This window comes from Lampris incognitus, chromosome 20 (genome assembly GCF_029633865.1).
Source record: "Lampris incognitus isolate fLamInc1 chromosome 20, fLamInc1.hap2, whole genome shotgun sequence".
NCBI lineage: Eukaryota > Metazoa > Chordata > Actinopteri > Lampriformes > Lampridae > Lampris > Lampris incognitus.
In genome coordinates this window covers 20161013-20186595 of record NC_079230.1, presented here as the reverse complement: position 1 = coordinate 20186595, position 25583 = coordinate 20161013, and the positions used below count along the sequence as shown (strand labels likewise).

General features: G+C 42.9%; 1 protein-coding gene across 2 annotated transcripts in view; it reads right to left on the bottom strand.

Annotated features, from left to right (window-relative positions):
* The window catches only part of kcnip4a (potassium voltage-gated channel interacting protein 4a), a 177525-nt gene that overhangs the window by 10395 nt on the left and 141547 nt on the right, over window positions 1–25583 (bottom strand). For both annotated transcript variants that reach the window (XM_056299985.1, XM_056299984.1), the window contains exon 2: window positions 7108–7232. In XM_056299985.1, coding sequence (XP_056155960.1) covers window positions 7108–7232 — 125 coding nt within the window. The remainder of the gene's footprint in view (window positions 1–7107; window positions 7233–25583) is intronic.

Below are 25583 nucleotides of genomic sequence, written 5' to 3'. Positions count from 1 at the left end.
ATGCTTTGTTGGCCTAATGATGTCATGCCCCCCCCCCCCAACTACCTATTGGCAAGTGAAAACATCTTGTGTCAAAGCAGTGATGAGATCCCTTTATTTTTGTCAAATGAGATCAATAATCTCATGCTGGTAGGCAGTACAGTTCATCACATCCAGAACACTAAGAATTTTGTGGAAAAGGTGAGGGACGTCATCATGGAGGCGGATGAAACACTCTTGTGTTAAGTCTCTCTTCACGTGCGTTCCTGCTGCTCGAGCGTTGGAGGTGGTCCATATGAAATTACAAAACCACCTCACTCTTCAATTCAATTCAATTTATTGTCATCTTAGCAACAGGACCACCCTTAACACTGAGCAAGTGTGTCTGCTCTTGAAACTGTGTTCTTCAGTTCATGTACTTCACATATAGGGGGCAGTACTATAGGCAGAGGCATGGGCATGCTATGGGCTCCCAGGTCTCACCTGTAGTGGCCAACTTGTACATGGAAGAAGTGGAAAAGAGGGCTCTGATGTCCTATCCAGGGACACCACCTAGCCATTGGTTCAGATTTGTGGACGACAACTGGGTTAAAATTAAATCTCAGGATGTACCACATTTCACTGACCACATTAACTCTGTGGACAACCACATCAAGTTCACCAGGGAGGATGTGAAAAACCACAAATTAGCCCTCTTAGACTGTCAAATTGCTATTGGTGATGGGGGACATTTGATTGGTGATGTTTACTGTAAACCAACACATACTGATCAGTTCTTAAGGTTTGACTCTCATCATCCACTGGAGCACAAACTAAGAGTCATCGGGACACTGCACCACCGAGCTGACAACATCCCCACTGACATAGCGGCCAAGAAAGGGCCACATTAAGCAGGCCCCGGGTAAGTGTGGTTATGCTATCAAACCCACGCTATGCCAGAAATTGGTCCACCCCAAGGATCGGGTCCCCTGGCACAAGCAGAGCAATATAGTGTATGCTGTTAGTGCCAGGAGAATTGCCATGACTTGTACATTGGAGAAACCTAACAGACACTGGCTAAGAGGATGGCACAACACAGGAGAGCCAACACATCAGGCCAGGACTCCACAGTCTACACCCACCTACAGGCCAGTGGCCACTCTCTCAAGGATGAGGATGTGCACATCCTTGATAGGGAGGAATGCTGGTTTGAACGGGGAGTCAAAGAGGCCATCTATGTTAAGAGGGAATGATCATCCCCTGAACTGGGGGGCGGGGGGCTAAGAGTACATCTGTCACCATCTTACAATGCTGTGATTGCAACTATTCCCAAATCCCCTGTGAATAGTACATGTGACTATTATAACTCTAAGCAATTTGCATATGAAACCGGTGTTGGACTGCCGGTTTTGGTTGTTATGCAACTGTATTGTTTGTAAGGGTGGGATACCTGCAGTCAGCTGAGACTGAAGATGTCACTGAGATGAGTGATGAAATGTTTCTCTCAATAAATGTTGTGTCCAGATGAACTGATTCAGCTTTTCTGGGAATCTCATGAAGCAGTTTTTGTAAAAAGTTATTTGCTATAGATATTATCCTTGTTTTTAAAAAAAATGTTTTGATTTGACTTGCCAAGACTCTACAAATAATTTTCAACAGATGGAAGATAAAAGATGGAAGGGTGTCAACTAGCTTTGTAGTCAAGACCACCCAAAGCAAGACCAAGTCCTGACCTAGTCTTTAGGAGTTGAGTCCAAGTCAAGTCCAAGACTTTAAGGCGGCGAGTCCAACTCAAGACCAACTGGCCAAAATGTATGTTTAGATAACAGGACAGTGCAAGTCCAATTAAACACCATGACTGTTGTTGCCTACCATCGTAATAACAGTCAACATTTCACATCAATGTCATATTCAATTAGGCTTATTTTTTCCCCCAACAAGGGAGGAAACTTTCAGATTGTAATTTTCAAACATTTCAGAGGCATCAGTGAATAAAAAAAAGAAACACTAAGTTAGTTTAGAACCACATTAGACAGCCTTTCATTGACCTCCTCAGGGAGAAGTTTGTTATTCACTGCAAAAATAAAAAGTAAATTAAAGTCTTGTACTCAACCAGTCCTGGAAAATTATCACGAATCCACACTATCCAAGACTGATTCAAGTCCATACTCGAGTACAAGGCTTTGTCAACATGTCACAGAAAGCTGAATCAGTTCATCTGGATACAAGGTTTATTGAGACAAACTTTTCAGCACTCATCTAAGTGACCTCTTCAGTATAAACTGACTGCACCCTTACCAACAGTACAGTTGCACAACGACCGAAACCATGTGTGGCCATGTGTGCCATTCACAGAGGATTTGGGAATGTTTGCAATCACAGCATTGTAAAAGGGTGACAGATGTACTCTTTGGCCCCCTCGGTTCAGCGATGGTCGTTCCCGCTTAACTATTTGAAGATTGTGTGAAGAGGGATTGTGTCCAGATGAACTGATCCAGCTTTCTGTGATTTCCTTACCTGGATTATTGAGCATGCACAAAGACCTTTGTCAACATGGATAACAATACCACCAATCCCTTCTAATGACTTGTCAAGTGTCCTGCAGTTGGGCCTATGCTAAGAACCATACAGCTTTGGCAAATTGAACTGATTCACAGATTGACTCATTACCTCACAAGTTAATGACACTGGGCATCTTTGTATGGATAGCGACAACTTCTGTATGATTTGTGAACCCTAATAGAATTATCTGAAAAGGTTGGCAATATTTCGAGTTTTTTTAAAAAAAAATTTTTATTTGTCACTATGATTAGTGCAGACACGTTTGTGGCCTCTGAAATTAGCCTGAAAAGCACTTCTGTTTTGCATAATGGTTCCTAAAAAGCAGGAAAATATGGAGATGTGGCACGGGGGGAGAAAAAAAAGACTGAACATCAAAACACCCTCCCTTCCCCTTTTTCACATTAAGTGAATTTCGACAAGGGGAAGTGTTTTCTCGTGTACGGTTGCTGGTTGAGCTTCTTTTAATGAGGGTTGTTTATGTCCCTGTCAACAGCGGTTCAACCTTGTGATGAAGTAGCACAAGCCAATGTCACTTAAAGTGCGTAGGTAAAGACATAAAAAAATACAGTTTTGTCCCTCATCTTGTGCCTTGAGTCTGTTTACAGGCAAGTGTATCTGCATATTTTATAAGAGCACATGGGGTTCTGCTCTTTACTCATAGTCAGAATCAGAAATACTTCGTTCATCCTCGAGGGGAAACGGGATAAACGATTAATAAATTGGATAGTAAACACAAAATAGAAACTACAGAAGCGAAAGTAGATAGAAAAGAAATAAATAACTTAGCATACACCTCAGATGTCAAATCAAAGAAGGCTGAATCAGTTCATCTGGATACAACGTTTGACAGATACATTTCATCACTCATCTAAGTGACCCAAAGGAGTTGAATTAAGTGCAACTGGACTTGGTATATATCCGTGAAGACGTTTCGCCTCTCATCCAAGAGGCTTCCTCAGTTTGTGCCTTTCTGTCTAGACCAAGCTAGTCTGACTGGCTGGTGATGAGACTCAGAATTTATCCTCTTGGAGTCGTTGTCAGAGCTATAGATGTCCATGGCTCTTTGTGTCTCGATGTACTGAGTCTCATCGCCATGGACATCTATAGCTCTGACAGCGACTCCAAGAGGATAAATTCTGAGTCTCATCACCAGCCAGTCAGACTAGCTTCGTCTACACAGAAAGGCACAAACTGAGGAAGCCTCTTGGATGAGAGGCGAAACGTCCTCATGGATATATACCAAGTCCAGTTGCAATTGATTCAACTCCTTTGGATAACCATGACCTGGATGAATGAGAACATTCACAGTCATCTAAGTGACAGCTTCAGTCTAAACTGACTGCAGGTATCCCCGCCCCTTGTAAACAATACAGTACAATACAGTTGCATAACGGCTGAAACCAACGACCAGTTTCATATGCAAACATGGGTGTGACCATTAACTAGAGTTTCAAAGGCCATGTGTACTATTCACAGAGGATGTTTGCAATCACAGCATTGTAAGATGGCAACAGATGTACTCTTAGCCCCCCTCCCCCCCATCCCCTCCCCTCAGTTCAGGGTCGTTCCCTCTTCACATAGATGGCCTCTTTGACTCCCCATTCAAACCATTGTTCCTCCCTATCAAGGATGTGCACATCCTCATCCTTGAAAGAGTGGCCACTGGCCTGTAGATGGGTGTAGACTGCGGAGTCCTGGCCTGACATGTTAGCTCTCCTGTCCCCATCTTACAGTGCTATGATGCAAACATTCCCAAATTCTCTATGAATAGTACACATGCCTTTGAATCTCTAGTTAATAGTCACACCCATATCTGCATATGAAATCGGTCGTTGGTTTCGGGCGTTATGCAACTGTATTGTACCGTATTGTTTATAGGGGTGGGGATACCTGCAGTCAGTTTAGACCGAAGATGTCACTTAGTTGAGTGATTAAACATACCTGTCAATAAATGTTGTATCCAGATGAACTGATTCAACCTTCTTTGATTTTCTTACCTGGATTATTCAGCATGCATCAAGACACTCAGACATCAGAGATAAAACTATAGAGGAGTTTTATGTAAAATAATTCTAGATAAGTAAATGACTCTTTCAGGGATGCACACAAGTAAATATTTTCCATCCACAATGAAACGGTGTCATTTTAGATTCGGAGCTCACAACACAGAAAGACCATCCGACATTGACACATTGGCAAACGCTGGGAAAATGCACGTCAGCACTGTGAGACAGATATGAGCCACGAGCCTGTGGTCATGCTGAATCCTGTGGGATATTCTGTCGACCGATGGCAAATGAGGGTGTAATTCCTTTTTAATTGTCCTTGCATTTTACTCCATTCTGCACACTAATCATTGCCAATGTCATTGTAATGAGCGAGGAGTCAAAATAGATTTATATTCAATTGATATGCCTGTGAAATCACCCCAACCTTGATAACAAAATCACAAATACAATTTGTTGAAATGAAAAACTCAGCCAGGCATGAAATTCCTCACTGAGGCTGCCATAGTGAATAGGGGAAAAAAAAATGATCATGCGACAACTGTGGACACATCACTTGACTAGACACAGAGCTGTGAGATCTTAATCTGATGGCCCAGGTGACGCCACTGTCTACGAACTAAGAAAGCACAACAGCTCGAGTTAGATGTGAGGAGATTCAGGGCGTCATGTCCAGGAGTCTGACGTGAGTAATGGGTCAAGGGATTAAAGGAAACGATCAGACTTTGTCATACTGCCGAGTTTTAATGCTCCCCCTCTCCTCAGACCACTCTATTTAGAGAGCTGGGGCCTCCAGACACACCTCCAAATGTGATGTTCTGATCCCTCATGATAGAAGACAATGCTCCGCTGTGACCTTTCTTGCGTTATAAATGGACGTCTTGTTGTTTTAAAAGACAGACGACCTCCTCCTGCTGCCCGCAGACACTAACCTTGCTGCTGTTTGATTTGCACGCAAACCCCAGACGCAAAGGACAAAGGGCCAAATTTCTCATAACGGGGACCGTGCCAGCCTAAATCAGTCTGGCAGACATTAAAAGCTTGCCTTTATTCTGCCAGTGCATGAGTGATCTTTATGACCCAGACCTTTAAAGTCGGACCAGGGATCAAATTTAACTTCTCGTATCGAAAAAACACAGAGATGACATAATAAAACATTCAACATCGTCTTTTGTTATTTGTAAATGACTATTATTGTGGTTTTTATACCTTTATCCCAAACTATACAGAACTGTCAAGAGCTGTGAGGGCGTGATCTTGTCGTCATCAGTATTTGTTGGTGGTAAGGGTGGGCGGGGTTTCATATTTCGATGAACTGATCTGATTGGCTGTATGTAAATGAGCATGCCTGACGACGTTCTAAGTATCAGAAAACAAAAGATCACCTGAGAGAAACGGAACTAAGCGGAGCTTCTTCAAAAGGAGAAAAAGAGAGAAAAAAAATATCGTTTTTCAGCAGAAAGAAACAGTATGAAATGCATGGTAATCAAAGCAACAAGAAGTGATACTGGAGAATATTAGCGTTTCAATTTCGGTCCCACTTTAAGAAATGAGCTACAGGATCCCCCATTTACAAGCAATAATTTTCTAGTGTCACCGTGACCGTCACTGTGTTCTTTCTGGAGCGCTACCCGAACAGCGTGCACGTCACTTGATATCAGTGCACGGAAACGTGGACTGCACATGAAAGGGGAATTACAAATCCCCCTTTCACACAAAATGAAAAAGAAGGATACAAAACCGCTGACACGAGCCAGAATTGGGATAAGCGTCTAAATTCTCACAGGGGCTCCTGGAGCAGTTGTGCAGATTGGGTAGATTGCAGGGGAGCAAATTAAAAGCCTCATTTAAAGCACTTATCACCTTTCATTCCCAGTCTGCAGCGGTTGACAGGGGATGACGGGCAGGCTTCGCGGGGCCGTGGATGAACTCCAGTGTTGCCTCAACAGGAAACTGAAGCCACCTGAGAGTTTTTAAGTGTCACAGGACAAGCGCTCCCACTCCAACCTTCCTCCTCCCTTTTGTCGACAGACAATTTGGGTTGAGTTAATTCTGGGCTGTCTCATTACGCCATGCTCTGGAGGTGACAGTGGTGCGAGGAGATTTTATTGCATATGGGCCACGTTTGAGAACTTTGCTTGACCTGGATTGCTCGTCAGTCGTCTTCCACAGTGAGCTGCAGGTGTGACCTAATTATCTCTTGCACATTGTGGAACAATCCGGATAGCCCCTTCGATTCAATTATCTGCAGTAAGTGCAATATATTAAGCAATGCTAACAGATGACTGAGCAAAATGGCCTAACTCGAGGATCATGCTGGACCACTGAAATTATTCATGCTACAGTACATAAACTGGGATCAAACTAAAAGAAAAAAAATTGAAGACAATATTAAAATGGGGCTCATGATAGGCAACTTGGAAAGGGAAGAGAGATCTTCAACGTCACCACCATCCACAGAAAGGGAATGAAAAGCAAGCAGAAATGAATACAGTCAAAGGAAGACACATGCCTTTTTGAAGACAGAGAGAAATCAAAGCCTGTTATGAATTACAGTACATCAAGTGGCCTGGTTACTTACATTCTTGAAGCCACGGTAAAGGATCTGCAGCTCTTTGCGGGAGAATCGCGTTTGGGCCTCCAGTTGTTCCAGACCCTCCGGACGATGGCGGACCGCAGACAGCTCGAGCTCATCCTCAACGCTGTCTGGAGAGGAGGAGCAAGAGGCACAATGTCAGATTTGAACATAGGGTTGTAACGTTTTTCTGCTGTTTGTGTTGAGAGACATCCTTTACAACCATTTTCAACTTCAAAAAACACAAATTTAAAGGTCCCATGAAATGAATATATTTTAATTTTTTGTTGATTTTGATATACTTTAACGATCCCCGTCGCTGATCACATGATTATAACATTAACAACATGGACGCCTCAAAGACGACAACAGGTGAGGAGCACGGGGGCGGGTCATCACAGCAAACCAGTAACGGTACATCGAGTGTGTGGAAATACGTCACTAAAGATGAAAACTGTACTACGGTCACTTGCAAAACATGCAAGTCCATTCGGAAATACAACAAAAGTACAAGTGCCATGCACACTCATCTGAAAAGGCATCCGCTAACGCTAGCTGCTAGGAACGATCCAAATCTGGGAAACCTTGGAAATCCAAACCTGGGCGACATGGTGGCCCAGTGGTTAGTGCTGTCGCCTCACAGCAAGAAGGTCCTGGGTTCGAACCCTGGGGTTATCCAATCTTGAAGGTCATCCCAGGTAGTCCTTTCTGTGTGGAGTTTGCATGTTCTCCCAGTGTCTGCGGTGGGTTTTCTCTGGGTGCTCCGGTTTCCCCCACCATCAAAAAGACATGCATCAATCCATCCATTATCCAAACTGCTTATCCTGCTCTCAGGGTCATGGGGATGCTGGAGCCTAACCCAGCAGTCATTGGACAGCAGGCGAGGAGAGACCCTGCAGAGGCCGCCAAGCCATCACAGGGCCACACCCTGGACAGGCCGCCAAGCTTCTTTCTGTGCCCCTGACCCGAGGCATGGCAAGACGAACTGGAGTTGGTCCCCAGGTGCTGAACGGTGGCTGCCCTCTGCTTCTAGCTACACAGCTAAGACAGGTTAAATGCAGAGCATTTTTCCCCACGGGGATGAATAGGGTCTCTCAAAAATCTTTGACAGCAGTCAATTAGCAAATTCACCGAATGCCCTGCCATAACAGAGAAAAGACAGCTGCAAATCACCACCACCAGCACCCCAAGTGAGGGAATTTCTTCTTTGGCTGGAAATACCATAACACAACAGCGGACGAGCCTTCATTCAGCCCATGTTGATGCCCTTATCTTGCACGCACAACCAGGATCGAAGAGCAATAACTGTGACTGAACAGGACTATGACAGTGAGTAGTTTTGTTTTCCTCCTCAAGAGTTTTTCCTGACATTTCAATTTTTATTTTTTCTCATACAAAATGGGAGTTGTAGCCCATAGTTGTATTAATTGTTGCATACTTTATTGCAGCTGAGTTGCAACCTGTTGTTGTTTCTACTTGTTTCTGTTCTATGTAATTGATGTGTATGAGCTGTCTGCTGTCAGCATACGCATTAAGTTTCACTAATACAGATTTTCCCTTGTTGTAAAGCGGTCCCTTTTCCTGTGGTTTTATTCATGAGGTCATCAGTGATTGGTCAAGGTTGACTTGACATCCATCACATAACTGTCGATTCCAGAAAACCCGAAGTCATGCAGCCCCTAGTGTGTGTGTGTGTGTGTGTGTGTGTGTGTGTGTGTGTGTGTGTGTGTGTGTGTGTGTGTGTGTGTGCGCGTTTGTCCTTGGCTTATTCCGCATACTACTGGGACTGTCAACCTAATGTTTTTTTTTGTGCAGTTATGACTGCCTCGTAGTTGCGGTGATTCAAAACCTTTGAAAAATGTTTGTTTTCGCTACCGCCGCTCCCTCTCGTCATTCACTCTCTAGCTCGCTCGACCAATGCTGCCCCATCCGAGTCAACCATAGATGCAAGTCATGCATGTGAGTGTTTAAATGGCTTACCTAGCTTAATTATATTGTGAAAATAAAGACGGGGTTAGGGTGAGACCAACATGGTTCCATAGCAAACCTTTTCTCTTTGGAAAGTGCAAGTTCATATTAGACTTGATCACATTTGTGCGAGGGTCTGCCCAGGAGGCTGCACATCCACAGACTGACAGGCAAAACGTTTTATTAGGTAGATTGTTTAGCTTGAGCTCTGCATATTAAAAACCCTTTTTTTTCTTTTTCATATTTCCGGCTCCAATCAACTTGGGCGCCACGCAAAAGTCTTATAGTGGCAGCAAAAACACTTGGTTTTCTACCCTTGTGTGCGTTTGTCTTTCCGCTGCTAATCTCACATACTACTGGGCCTGTCAGCCTAACTATTTTTGTGCACAGTTACGACTGTATGATCAAGGCCGTCTTGTGGTTGCGGTGATTCAAAACCTTTGAAAAAAACCTGTTTTACTGAGCCGCCCAATGACTGCTGGGATAGGCTCCAGCATCCCCGAGACCCTGAGAGAGGATAAGCGGTTTGGATAATGGATGGATGGATGGACATTGCAATTGAGTGCTAACTCCTCAGCTGGATTTTCGCCCAAGTCCGAGCACTAGAGACAGCAGTGCCTCCATATTTTCCCTTCCCCTGGTAGTCGAAAAAAAAGGGTGGTTTACCGCCAAGTCCGAGAACCAAAGAAGGGAAGATATGCCTGGCTGAGATCTGTACTCTATTGAGTGCACTTTTCTAGCTTTATTTTTGTGCTTATGAGAACAATGTGTTTCCCTTCCTGACAAATACAAATTTTTTTTTTTTACTAACAGAAATGTCCAATGAATGGCAGTGAGATGGAGAGCAGACGAGGCCTCTTCTACCACCAAAATAGAAACCAGCCAGTAGCATATCGATGTCCGCATTCTTCGAATAATGCTGGTTATTATTGGCCGCCAATCAAATCATACCTCCCCCCCACAAAATCCCACCTTACCACTTCTGTTTCATCCAGATAGATGTCAGATCATATATATGTCAAATCACACCATTTCCTGGGGCTCTAAATGCACTTTCATGGGACCTTTAAAGCTTAGCCAATACGGTTACAGGTATATTAGTTTTTCGACTGACATTGTCACATTTTAAAAGGTGTCCGATTTTAAGGGTGTCCTTCAAAACCAGAACCCACCAGAAACAAAAAAAAACAAAAACAAAAAACCCCCCAGAAAATAAAACCAAACACCAAAAAATAAAACCAGAAAGAAAGAGGAAAAAAAGAAATAACAAAGCCTCCACACTCCAAGAAAATAAATTTAAAAAAAACCAAATAAAAAACAACCATTACAAAGCCTCCACATTGTCATGTTTTCATCGTTACTTCAGACAACAAACCAAAGGATGGCATGACCTCCTTTTTACACAAAATATGACTTCAGAGGTCATTAGCGAGACTCAGAAAACGGTTCCTCTGGCAGAGAGCCTCTTCAAGATGGGGGTCACTGAACCCTGGGACACGTTCTAATGGGTCTGTAATGACGGTAGCTGCTATCTGGGTCCTCCGAGCCCTGTGTTTGACTTGTCTTGTTGCCGCAGGATCTCTTATATACCTGAAGAGCGACAAAGTCTCTGAATGCCTCATTAGCTGCAAGAGTCTTATTGTGGCGCACAGCCAAAAGGCCACATACCCTAGAGGCCCAGGAGTAACACAGGGGTGTGTGTGTGTGTGTATGTGTGTGTGTGTGTGTGTGTGTGGGCATGCACACAACTGGGTGTTTTGTGTGTGTCATTAAAATTCCTATCTATACAAAAACGAGACCAAAACCAGAACCAAAATACAAAAAAAACAAACAAACGGACTTAACCAGAAATATTAAAACATGTGCTTGCAGATTTGGCAGATTTACAGGTGCAGAGGTTTGATATTCTTGAACATGAGCTTTGTCTGAAGAAACACCACCCTTTAGGAATCAAGGTGAGAACAGGTTGATGACATACAGAGCTGCCAATGTCTGCTGGTGACCTGCAGAGAATGATGGCTGCCGTGTATCCGATACCATTAAAACACAGTTATCCAAAATGAATATATATATATATCAATGTTGATATATATATATATATAATCTTTACTACCTAACAGCTTGCACCTGAAACTGTTGAACTGTTGTCCCACCCAAGTCTGCTCTTACCTTGACCTTTTGTGCCGCCCAGACACAAATCAGTTTGAGACTGGGGTTATTAGGGGTTATTTTCCTCTGTTTCCTCTGAGGCACAGATACACATTTTGGTGAAATTGTGTCTCAGTGTGGACTTTGGGATCGTGTGTATGAGGTTTAAATGAGGTCTGAGTGATGATGCACCCCTGAAATCAATACTGAGATTAAACCCGCAGGTAGGGAAAAGGTAGAAGAGACAGACAAATGAAAAAATAAAACAGGAAGCACCTCGAGAGAGACAGAGACACAGAGAGAGAGAGAGACAGACAGACAGACAGAGAGCACAGAGAGAGAGAGAGAGAGGGGGTGAGTGAGAGAGAGAGAGAGAGAGAGAGAGAGAGAGAGAGAGAGAGAGAGAGAGAGAGAGAGAGAGAGAGAGAGAGAGAGAGAGAGAGAGAGAGAGACTTGCTTTGATTGCTGGTGGATGGCTTGTTGATAGCAGAGCATGGGAAGAGCTTCATAAGTCGAGCTCTCACCCCACGCTTGTGGCCATTCGGACGGTAGACGTAACCTAGGGAATATAGCATTGAGTCTAACAGTTACCCAGGCAACAAGATACTTCAGTGCATTCTGGGAGACAGGAAATGAAGAAGGTGGGGTTACTTTAGGTTAATATGGGCTTCAGCTTATCTGTATACCCGTTTCTTCAGGACAACAACACATAGGAATCACAGACGCCAGCTCGGTGGGTGTTGAGGAGCTTTAGCACCCCCAATATTTTTTCCCTAATCCACTTTTCCAAAATAGAAAATAAATATGCACAGCCAAATCAAAAAGACATCACTGAATAGCTGAATGTCTTGTTAAAAACTGAAATGAGATTGGTTGTGATAATCCTACCAACCCTCAAATAAAATAAACCAAGCACATGTGTGATTTTAGCTACGAGACCTTACCAAATACAAAATTGGGCTTTTGCCTTAATTTTTGATAAATGCTTTGACTAGTGTAACTTCTGGCCATTGAATATTTTTTCACAGCTCGGTATAAAAAATAAAATAAAAAAAAATCAGTCAAATTAGTCAAGAGTTTTGTTGTGCAGCATGATCCTTTATGGGCCAACATAGAAATCCCCGATTTATTCAAAATTTTCATCAGCAAGAAAATGGGAACAATACAAGCTGTCTTTTTAGATGAGCAACCCACCACCATTTCCATAAATTGGTGCCTATGATGGGAATATATTTCCCACATGTACTAACATTTGAAGTACCCCGTTTAAAGCTTGTTAATATTTGTTAAAATTCAAATTGCTCTGTAATCATAAATCATCTTCTCTAAACTGTGGATGCCATCCATTGGCCTTTCAGGATTTTGTACCGCTAACTTGCTTTGTGTTTAATATTGCTAATTTACCAATTCTTACCATCTGTATTAACAAAAAACATTAAGAGACCATTAATTAATTAATTAATTATCATTATTAATTTGCATTAAAAGTACCACATGTTAAAGTATGTTGTCAGGTTAACAAAAAAGTCTACATTTATATTTCTTTCAAACAAATCATATTGCATGGAGGCAAATCTATAAGTGTTCGTCTCAACAGCATCCCACAAACACAAAGTGATGTACCTCTGCATGACCAGCCAAGACGCCAATTTGCAGCAATGGAAACTACTGCAAAATGGTGCCCCAGTATGAGACATCACTGCAATTCAGATGCAACTAGTTTTGCAAGTTGCATCAATTATTAAGGCCTTGTATCCCCGTACATTGTGTAGGTCATCAGCGTAAACGACAGGCTTTGAATATGATATGGAGATTGTGACCTCGGGTTAGGGTGCAATTCAATATCTCATCATCTCTCGACCCTTTCCAAACACAGACAGCCAATATCCCTTTACTACAGCTCCCCTCTCCTTTGTTCCCACCGCTCTATTACACGGCCCACAATTTCTCACCTACAATTCCATAGTGAGCATTGTGAATTCACGACCTGTATACCAACTAATGGAAACATCACAGACTATAAAATGCATTACCCACTGTCACCCAAAGAAAACGAGTCTCACCTAAAAGTGTTTAGCCCATTTTCCCCTCCTGCTCGAGGCCGCCTTAAAACATTTAGTGTGAGGTTTGATGGCTGGGGGTGGGCATGGAGATGAGCGCTTGAGTGCTGCAGCCAGCTATTTGTCAATTGTGCCAACACTCTCAATTAATGTCAAGGATGTGGCGCCAGGTAAGAATCATAACATCAGTGGGGCTCAAGGCGAGTTTATGACTCATCAAACAACGTCATAAATAACGGCACCTTGGTCAGTGGCCTTACGCTTCAAACTATGATGCTCGAGGAATCCCTTTACTTTTTATTTTGTTGGCTTTTTTTCCTCCTTTATCTCCCCAATTGTATCCAGCCAATTACCCCACTCTTCTGAGCCATCCCGGTCGCTGCTCCAACCCCATCTGCCGATCCGGGGAGGGCTGCAGACTACCACATGCCTCCTCCGATACATATGGAGTCACCAGCCGCTTCTTTTCACCTGACAGTGAGACGTTTCGCCAGGAGGACATAGTGCGTGGGAGAATCGCTCTATTCCCCCCAGTTCCCCTTCCCCCCCGGACAGGCGCTCCGACCGACCACAGAAGGCGCTAGTGCAGCGACCAGGACACATACCCACATCTGGCTTCCCACCCGCAGACATGGCCAATTGTATTTGTAGGGAAGCCCGACTAAGCCAGAGGTAACACAGGGATTCAAACCGGCGATCCCTGTGTTGGTAAGCAACGGAATAGACCGCTACGCTACCTGGACACCCCGAGGTATCCCTTTAGCATAAGTTTTGCACGTGCAGGGCTTTCAATAGATACCAGTGTTGTAGTGTTCCAGTAAAAAAAAAAACAACCCAGTCGCCAAAATAAAAAGTTGGCATTTTACGTTTCTGCAAACCACAGATGTGTTAAAATCTCAATGTTTCTGAACCAAAAATACATTTCATATCAATATTTCAGCTTTTGGCCAATGTTGGTGGAGCCTGCGTCCACATCATGTGGCTGTAAAGTTTATGTCTGTCAAAAGGGGAAAAAAAGGCTAACATTCAAATAACCACCTAAATGCAGTGTAATTTATGTTTCGGCTGCAATAAATATTTGATATATTCTGTAGATATATTTTTACGACCCTATTTACAACCCTATTTTGCAAACTGGAAGAACTACAACTATGGTGCTGATTTGTATTATGTACCATAGCACAGCCCAAGGGAATTGTAGTGTTTAAAAAATATGAGTATATTTCCTAGAATTGGAAGTTGTAAATACTGAATTGAGTGTACAGTGATGGATTTAAAGGGATGGGAAACACATTTGTGTAGTTTTTTTGTCTGTTTTTTATGGAAACAGAAACAAACATAATTTAAGGTAACCAATTTTGACTAATTTACAACCAAACTAGTAATGTTGGCCTACTTTGAAGCTTATTTTCCTGATGGACAAGGAGAATCATTTGAACGTCACAAGATCATGTGTTTGTATTCTCTATTTGGATGTAAATATGTGTCACTCTTAAAATGAAATGGAGCAAAACATAAGATGAAACATAACCTGATAATGTGTGGTTAATGACGTTTTCTGTTACAAATTAGTAATGTTGGCCTACTTTGAAGCTTATTTCCCTATTGAAATAAAAGATCTAATCCTAACCCGTTTAATTCAGGCCTCATAACTGTAGTAATGCTTTGGATGGTCAGCAGGATTGCAGAATGTCAAGGTGACTTATTATAAAAACAAAAAGCTTACATTTTATGTATTGGGTATCTCTGAAACTAGGCCTGTGCCAAGGCTGAGCCCTAGTTGGAAGTGTACGGCCACTGACCAAGCTGCTGAATTTGACGAGTTGGGAATGAGAACGTGTTGTACATAATATCTCCGGAGAAGTAGCTGGTAGGTTAAAGTGACACCATATAAAACTTTTCTGACGGACATAAAAAAAAGTTTCGGAGCCAAAATATATTCATGGCTAGACAGCACACATTTCAAAGCTCACATCTCAGCCCGTCACTGACTACACAATACAATTAGCAGTGGAGAACAACAGAAGAAAGAGTGACACCGTTATTTCCTTTAAACACCGCTTTTATAAGACAAACCATCAAAGGTCTCATGAAATGAAAAATGCTTTTTCATTCTTGCTGCGATAATCAGCAATTATCTTACAAAATGCAGCACGACCATTCAGTTTCATTCAGATAGAGCTATGTCAAACTGCAGACGTCTGCGGCGCTCTAAATGCTGCAGCTCTGTTTCATGGGACCTTTAAAGACAGTTCACAATGCCCTCTAAAATAAGGCAACAAGTTCCCGTAAGTGACTCTAGAAACACAGTGGGAACTTTGGGGCGCACATCCATTCTTGTTATCAGCCTGACACACACCTTAGTTTTTGAATGGAAAGGTCAGGGAGTCCTTATGGAGATGGGAGGTGAACTACATAGGTGTTGCTTTTGGACTCAAGACGCATTGCCCTTGACAGCAAGCTGACATAATGTGTAATCATTACTCCACCATTAAGATGTACTTTGGCCCCTGATGTATAGGGACAATTTGAGGGCGCAGCACTGGTTAATTCCTTTTTTACAGCCTGACCACTGATGAATTTGTACATGCGGAGCACCTCGGGAACCTGGATTAAAACACACTTAAAAACGAATATCGAAGTCTCGTGTTTAGCTGCACCATCTGTGTAGATTCGAGGGGGAGCTGCGACCCTTTAAAAATGTTTGAGTGCTATTCCGTTGCCTACCAACATGGGGTAAGCAGTTCGAATCCCCGTGTTACCTCTGGCTTGGTCGGGCATCCCTATAGACACAATTGGCCATGTCTGCGGGTGGGAAGCCAGATGTGGGTATGTGTCCTGGTTGCTGCACTAGTGCCTCCTCTGGTCGGTTGGGGCGCCTGTTCGGGGGGGGGGGGGACTGGGGGGAATAGCGTGATCTTCCTACATGCTGCGTCCCCCCTGGTGAAACTCCTCACTGTCAGGTGAAAAGAAGCGGCTGGTGATCCCACATGTATCGGATGAGGCATGTGGTAGACTGCAGCTTCCCTGGATTGGCAGAGAGGATGGAGCAGTGACTGGGAAGGCTTGGAAGACTGGGGTAATTGGCCAAGTACAACTGGGAAGAGAAAAGAGGGAAAAATCCCCCCCCCCAAAAAAAAAGTTTGCGCATTTAAGAGTATGCAGTTGTTAGATGTAAACAATCTTGTTTTTGTTTTGTTTTTTTTTTCAAATTAAAATGACAATCCTCATTGGTTAGAAAAGTTGATTTGTTCCCCCTGCAACCCCCCCCCCCACCGCTATTATTTCTTAGCCTCTTCATCATATTGATACTGATATTGTCCATACGGTTTTATTCAAGGTGACATTTCACAGAAACACCATCGACAGAGATGCAGGTAAGACGTGATCTATAACCTTTAATGTGTTTGAACAAAATCTTTTTATAAAGGCTTTGAAGCTTTTCTGATGTGTCAGCTTGCTTTTCTTGGTTGTATGTTAGCTAAAAACAAAGATTCAGATGAGCTAACTTTAGCTCTGTTGAACGGGTTTATTGGTATCTATTTTACAATGTCAGTGGTCAGCATCCAGTTAGGACATGACGTAAATTATATTTAACATTTGCTACACTGTGGAAAACATGCAGTCAATACTAGATGTCTTCATGCATGCGGAATAATCCAGGTAAGAAAATTGAACAAAGTTGAATCAGTTCATCTGGATACAACTTAGATGACACTTAGATGAGTGATACAATGTATCTGTTAATAAACGTTGTATCCTGATGAACTGATTCAACCTTCTTTGAGAGTCAATACCAGACCTATTACCACTTACACATTTAAAACAATGACCCCATATCATTTACTTCACAACAAAGTCATACAACAGCTGCAGAACATCTATGACACTGTGTCCTTGTTAACATGCACCTCCAACATTAAAAGCAATGGGAATAAGCTATCAATTAGAAATTCACAGGATGAACCTCTTTCTTGACCCCCCCCCTTTTCTCCCCAGTTGTACTTGTGCTAGTGCAGCGACCAGGACACGTACCCACATCCTGCTTCCCACCCGCAGACATGGCCAATTGTGTCTGTAGGGTCGCCCGACAAAGCTGGAGGTAACATGGGGATTTGATCCGGCGATCCCCGTGTTGGTAGGCAATGGAATAGACTGCTACACTACCCGGACGCCTAGCATGAAGAGTTTTTAATGACAACATCCAATTCATCTGGACACAAAATGTAATGGGAGAAACATGTCACCACTCATCTAGGAGACCCTGTCAGTGTCAGCTGACTGCAAGTATCCCCACCCTTACCAACAGCACAGTTGCATAACAACTGAAACCAGCGATCTAACACAAATTTCACATGCAAATGCCGGGATGACTAACTCGAGTTGCAATGGCCATGTGTACTACACACCGAGGATGGAGGAACAGCTGCAATCACAGCACTGCAAGATGGCGACAGGTGTACTCTTAGCCCAAAGTCTTGAGTTATGAAATGTTTCTCCCATTAAACTTTGTGTCCAGATGAACTGAATCAACTTTCTGGGATTTTTACACCTGGATTATTGAGTATGCATCAAGACGTCTCCACCTGCTGTAAGTGCTTTTGAATAAAAAACCAAAAAAAAAAAAAAACAACCAAACAAAATGGCAATAGGCTGTGTTCTGTGCTGCTTAATGTGGGACTTGAGTGACACCGGCTTTAATGAGAGAGGAAAAGAGCACAAAGCAGGGCTGTCAGGATTAATGTCTGCCCTTTGTGTCTCTATTGACTAAATGTCTTTGGTCATAACACACAAAACAGCCAGCACAGTGACCGAGCAGAAAGCCCAGTCTCTTTACTTACCGCCGAAGATCCTTTAGTCAAGTCGGCTGACACTCCTCTCACCCACTCATTCAAACGAAAACCCGTATTGTTGTCCTGAAGCAACTAGGAAACTTAAAATGGGAATGCTGCAAAGGGACCGAAACACTGACATGTGACTGATCCAAAGGCGACATGCACAACGAGGGAAACCATGCCGAACTTTTGCCTTCTCTGAAAGAAAAGCCCCAACCTCGTGGTGGCTTGCAGCTTTTACTGGCAGACTTGAACTCTGCCGCTGTGGCTCATCAAAAATTCCTCCGCGTTTCTCTTCGATGTTATTCATACACTCGTCTCTGGATAACAAAGGTACTCTGAGCATTTTGCCCGGAGGCAATACAAGGGATACAAGATTGCATCTGCTGTCAGGATTATAGTAAAAAAAATAAAAAAAGGCTCAGCAAAATATGAGGACCTGGGTCCAGCCAGAAAACATGCTTTACTACAAAGCCCTTCTTGATCAGAGAACTGATGAAGGCAAAAACATAAACGCAAACATGACTGAATAATGGTTGGTGAATATTAACCACAGAATAATAACCCCGAAATTCCACGCATGAGTTTCAGTCAGAAGTCCCCCCCCCCCCCCCCACGGCGTGATGTCCCGTTAAAGGTTACAGCCTCTCTGGCCCTAAATCAATAGAGCAGTTCATAAACATTTGACAAATCTATACCGCGTACTGTAGAAACCAAAAAGCCTGTAGGTAGCCATGGACGGCTGCTCAGAATCAATGAATTACAAGTCGGGTTTTGTGCTGAAACACCCGGTCTGACAGTGTTGCTGCTGCGCTTGCAGCTTCTTTGTTCGGGAACAACGATGTAGTCGGGGCATGGAGGGAGCCGTTGTCCTGGGGGGATGCCTAAGACTGCTGACTTTACCCAGTGTTATTGTACTCAGCTGGGGTTTGAGATGCACAACACAAAAGGCGGCTTTCACATACTTAAATTAAAGCTGTGATCCTGACACTTACTTCACATACTTAAAGCTGCAATCCATTGTTTTAATTGAACCTATTGAAAATGATGGTGACGCTGGTGACTACACTGGTGTTTGGACACTCTGAATTCCAATGATCCTTTCAAAATGAATCGCCATGCCGTTGTGTCAGCAAGTTCCCCATCGCCAGACCAAAAAAAAAAAGTTGAGGTTCATCCATTGATGGTGTGGTGTCTGTTGTTTGTTAAGGTATTTTACAAACTATGTCTGCCATTCCTGCTTGTTAGCCACCACAATGTCACTTCTCCTTCAAACTTTCCACTTCCTGCCTTATTCTTTGGCATTTTTCTGCAATGGTAAAGATTACTTAATACAAAAACACAGAAGCCAGGACTGGCTGAGTGGTTTTGCTGTTGGCTGAAGAACTTTAGTCTATTATCATTTTCCGTATGTACCCATCCATCCATTATCCAAGCTGCCTATCCCAACTGGGGCTGCGGGATGCTGGAGCCTATCCAAGTAGTCACTGGGTGGCAGGCGGGGAGACATCCTGGACAGGCCGCCAGGCCATCACAGGGCCAACACATTCACGCCTTGGGACAATTATTACGGCCGATTCACCTGACCTACATGTCTTTGGACTGTGGGAGGAAACTGGAGCACCCGGAGGAAACCCACACAGACACGGGGAGAACATGCAAACTCTACACAGAGGATGACCCCCAAGGTTGGACTACCCCGGGGTTTGAACCCAGGACTTTCTTGCTGTGATGCCACTGTGCTAACCACTGTACCACCATGCTGCCCCCGTATGTACCTGCACACATAAAAAAACAAAAAACAAAAACAAAATGCTGTTCTTCCCAGACCACAGCAGCGCAACAGAGAAGATAAAAATATGTATCTAAAATTTCCCTAAAAATGATACCACTAAAAACATATAAAAATATAAGGGAAAAAAAGCACACACAGTTAACAACACAGCCATTAAAGTGCAACACATGTGGATTTAAAATGAAGTTTCAGTTCAATGTTGACAGCTCATGTCTGTCAACCAATGACCAGAACTGAAGGGGGGGGGGCACAATTTATTAATGATCCTGACTGCTTGTGGGTACAAGCTATTTGGCATTCTACTGGCTTTAGCACAGATGCTCCTGTACCTCTTCCCAGATGCAAGAGGGAAAACAGATTGTGAGAGGGGTGGTGGGGATCCTTAATGATGCTGGAGGCTCTGCGAACACGGCGCTCCAGCAGGAAGGGCAGAGCGGCACCAATGATCTTACTAGCTGTCTTCACTATCCTGTTCAGCTGGCGTTGTTCGGCCGCTTTGCAGTTACCGAACCAGGAAGTAAGACCGTAGGTTAAGATGATGGATTGGATAATGATGTCAAGGATACTCGTGTGGCAACTGGAGCCACATCGGTGACACTGTCCATGAGAGTGTCCCTTTCCAAGAGCATGTGTTCGAGATCTTGGCCCTCCTTGCACGGGTTCACAGCAGCTTGTTTAACCCCAATGCATCAAGGAGGTGGGACACACAAACTAGGTCAACCCCTCCTATTGTCCACATGATAGTGTTACGGGCAATTGCGCTCAAGGTGTGATCCGAGAATTATTTGAGCCGTCTGAAGATCTGTCACTAGGCTATGATGGTGGCTCTGTTTTACAGTTAATGGATGACTTACTCCAATTTCCTCTGCCCCAGTCACCACTCTGGGTTTAACTTAACGGAGCGCTACGCTGCCAAGTAAAGGAAAGCCAACTTTCCACGGGTAATATGAAAACCCTTTTAAATTATGGAACAGAAGGAGCACATTAGGTGGTTTAACTATCAAAGGAACCCACCTAGCATCTCCCATTTAAATTTTCCATGACACGAGTGATGACAGGACAAGAAAGCCCCAAACTGATGATGGAAAACACAACTTAGAGACAGTAATTAAGAGGCGCGATGCTTGGTTTGGGGAGTTGGCTTACATGCTGCAAAGTAAACCATTAACAGGGTAGATATATACGTTGTCTAGACGAATAGATCTTACTGTATAACAACATTTCAATTATAGTAGCTACAAAAATTGCTTGACCAAATCTGTCCAAGAGGAACAGATTGTTATCCATCCGATAATGATTCACAAAGTGCATATGAACGTCAAATACACAAATTCTACCTGTAGTTATTTTTTTCTTTTTAAAATAGATACTGATGTATAGGTTAATAAGATGGAATGTAACATAATATAAGTGAGTGTTGGAAGTGACAAATGTCTTGATGTTATAAGTTCTCTAAGGAGATCTGTCTGCCAGTGTGTAGGTGGTGTCAGCACCATTTCAGGAAATGGCAGAGAACAAAATATATTGACAGATAAGTGCCCATTCTATTGAAAAGTTATAAACATTAACAGCTGCCCACATGCATCATAGTTTACAAAATATTATATATATATATATATATATATATATATATATATATATATATATATATATATATATATATATTATCAATCCATCCATCCATTATCCAAGCCGCTTATCTGAATTCGGGTCACGGGATGCTGGAGCCTATCCTTTATATATGATACATTTATTATCGATCCATCCATCCATTATCCAAACCACTTATCCTAATCTCAGGGTCACGGGGAGGCTGGAGCCTATCCCAGCAGTCATTGGGCAATAGGCGGGAAGAGGGAAGACACCCTGGACAGGCCGCCAGGCCATCACAGGGCCTGGTGATATATATATATATATATATATATATATATATATATATATATATACACACAATACTACTACTTTTGGCTGCTTCCGTTAGGGACCGCCACAGCGGATCATCCGTTTCCATTTCTTCCTGTCCTCTGCGTCCTCCTCTGTCACACCAGCCACCTGCATGTCCTCCCTCACTACATCCATAAACCTCCTCTTTGGCCTTCCTCTTTTCCTCTTCCCTGGCAGCTCCATATTCAGCATCTCTCTCCCAATATACCCAGCATCTCTTCTCCGCACATGTCCAAACCATCTCAGTCTTGCCTCTCTTGCTTTGTCTCCAAACCGCCCAACCTGAGCAATACCTCTAATATATATATATATATATATATATATATATATATATATATATATATATATATATATATATATATATATATATACGTATATATAATATTTAACAATAAAGTATCTCAAAAATAAAAAAAATACAACTACATCTTTCTTTCAAAAATAATCCTACTTTGGGCTGGATGTGTATAGTCACTGGGGCTTACAGGGCAATCTTTCCCACACGGATAAATAGTTCTCCAGCTTGCCTATTGAACTGACTCTTCAAATTCACATTTCCTCAGTTCTCAGTTTAAGTAAACTAGCCTCTGTGATGCTTTCCAGTTATAATCTCCCAGCAATTGAGACACACAACAGCCTGCTCAGATTGACACAGTGACCCCTTTGCCAAACTCAACATTGATCTTATCATGACCCGAGCTAACTCCTAATATAGTCTGTTCTGGGATTTGGCCAGACAGCACAGAAATAACCACCACCAACTTGACAGTATCATGCTCATCATGAAGCCACAACGTGTCTGTATTTGTCCATTAAAGGCAAAATATGTCAAAACTTGATCTGCCACAATATATACAGTATATATGGATGCCATCATTGTGGCAAGACAACAGCTGTGTTGGTTATGAATGATCGTCTTGCAAGTTCAGATCAAGTCAGCACGAGAGACACTATCACAGTGCAATTCAAGTACTCATGGTAAATGACAGGGACCTTGAAAAGGAATTCAAATTGGGGTTCTTTAATGACTTGAATCAAGACTCTTGGCACATTGCCATTGATAAAATCATCAAGTATTTCAATGACTCCAGGATTCTCCCTAAATCTGCTTGTGTCGAACCTGGTTGTATTATGCTTGACTGTTTCCTCTGAGCCAAGGCATTTTATTTATTTATTTATTTATTTTTGGCAGAGGTCTTCTTAGGCCTGATATTAAATTGTCATGTGGTACTGGTGAAGTCAAAGGGGAGACGGAAAAGATCTCTTAAGCAGAGGCCCTGTTTACACTTTGGATTAACATGCGTCTTGGGTGATCCGATCAAAAGTGGACAGCTCAAAGTATGTCACTTTATCCTGATATTAGCATGCATCCCCACATGCGTCTCAAGTGACCATGTGTGATCGGATCTCACTTCACTGCTCTATATGCAAATAAACATGATATCATTTCCCTTTGCAAAGACCAAATACCTTGTTGTTGTTTTTTTTTTTGATTTCTTTTCACCCTTTTTCTCCCCAATTGTACTTGGCCAATTACCCCCCTCTGCTGATCTGGGGAAGGCTGCAGACTACCAAATGCCTCCTCCGGTACATGTGGAGTCACCAGCCGCTTCTTCTCACCTGACAGTGAGGAGTTTCACCAGGGGGACGTAGCACGTGGGAGGATCACGCTATTCCCCCCAGTTCCCCCTCCCCCCTGAACAGGTGCCCCGACTGACCAGAGGAGGCGCTAGTGCAGCGACCAGGACACATATCCACTTCTGGCTTCGCACCCGCAGACACGACCAATTGTGTCTGTAGGGACGCCCGACCAAGCCGGAGGTAACACGGGGATTCGAACTGCCTTCCCTGTGTTGGTAGGCAACGGAATAGACCACCACGCCACGCAGATGCCTAAAAACTGTTTTCTAAACAGTTACACTAATCTAAACTCAACTCACTAGTCAACTAACTGAACTAATTTGAAAGTTAGTAGTTGTGTTGTAGTTTTGTTATTTAGCTATAGACTCTTTCTTACAATATTTCTAGAAGATACATTTTGATATGTTGCTATAGCCTATAAAGAAAATACAGTTATACCGGCGGGGATACAGTAGTGCACAGAAGCCATTTCCATGGTTACCACATGTAGTGCGCCTGGCGTTTACTTGTGGAGCGCTTGTCTGTCTGTCTATTCACATGTGCTTTGAGAACCTGTGGATCTAAGCAGGTACGCAGGCGGAGTGTCGCTTACCATCTGAAAAGACTGTAATATGACGCCATTGGCGCGCAAATGAGTACGTACTTCCACTAACACAGAGGATGTCGGTTGAGTAGGCGGTCATTCAGTGAGGCCCAGGATAGTCACGTACACACTGCCAAAAGAATGCGGCCATATGTGGCCCAGACCACTTCCAAATGTGGTCTGAGTGATGGGCTCTCAATGCGACCTCAATGTGTCTTGGGTGCATTCACACCTGTACGTAGAGCTGTCCACTTGTGATCGGATCACCCAAGACACATTTTAATGCCAGGTGTAAACAGGGTCAGAGACACTGAATGTGACATTAAACGTGTCCGAATAGATGTAAGAATGGACAGTTGAGTTATACAGCTTTCCGGTGTTGCACATGCATGCCCTATGGATTGATTATACAAATTCAGAAATTCATTTGCTGGCAGATGAAACGACGGCAGAATCATCACTAAACTCATAAATATTCACAAATTTCTGATAGCGAGTGTGCATTTAAAATCTGAGCGCAAAGTGTTCTGTCAATTGGAGAAAGGTAAACACTGATCGCACATTAAAAGTAAACATTATTATATGTAAATTTGATGTGCAAAATACTTCAAACTGAATCACATAAACTAGAAAGACAACACCTTGCATGACAATAACCAATGTGCTAAGACAAGGGTGTTTAGAGATGTTTTGTCTTAGTTACCATGTACAATCTAAAAAAAAAAAATGGAGGAAAGCTGTCATTTGTAACTACAAAACATTTAAATGGAACGTAATGGTATGCAATATACTATGCAGGCTGGTGATTTCAAAACCTCCGGCACTCTGAATATCAAGTCACAAAAGTGATATATATATAAAAGTGATATAAACAGAAATTCTACATTTGGTCATTTAAGCAAATACAAGGTCAGAGCACGTAGGACGAGCAACATCTGAGACACTCAATGACAGCCAGGGGACAGTTTGCTATTTTGCAGTCTTAAGTAAAATAACGGTGTGTGGTGGAGAGGACAACAGGTTCAATTTGTTCTAGTCTAGGGATAATTGGCCATAAAAATGCCGGGGACAAACTGAAACTTGCGCATGGAAAAAAAGGGATAAACAATGAAAATGAGCAAAGTCTGGCAGCTCGGCCAAAGGTGGAACCTATAAATGTTGGCTTGTTAACCGGCGTGCAATGAAATAGACCTCTGCTCCCCAATGTTACAACAACATCAGCGCACGCTGCCCAGCAGGACATTTTAATCGCACAATGATTCTATGTCCTACTATCATGATTTAACACTAAAATCCAAAACATCAGGAGAATTAGGTCTGGTGATGCATAGTAATGTTAGGATGGGGTGTAAAGTCAGTCATGACTGAAATCTTGGAAGGGCATCCATGATCAGATAGCATCTGTTGTGTGATCTGCTGCATGCATTACTACAGTGCTTGCTTTTGGGTCAAAGAGAATAGTCAGTTAGATGCGTTGGAGTTGAAAATTGTAGGCAGCACAAACAGAA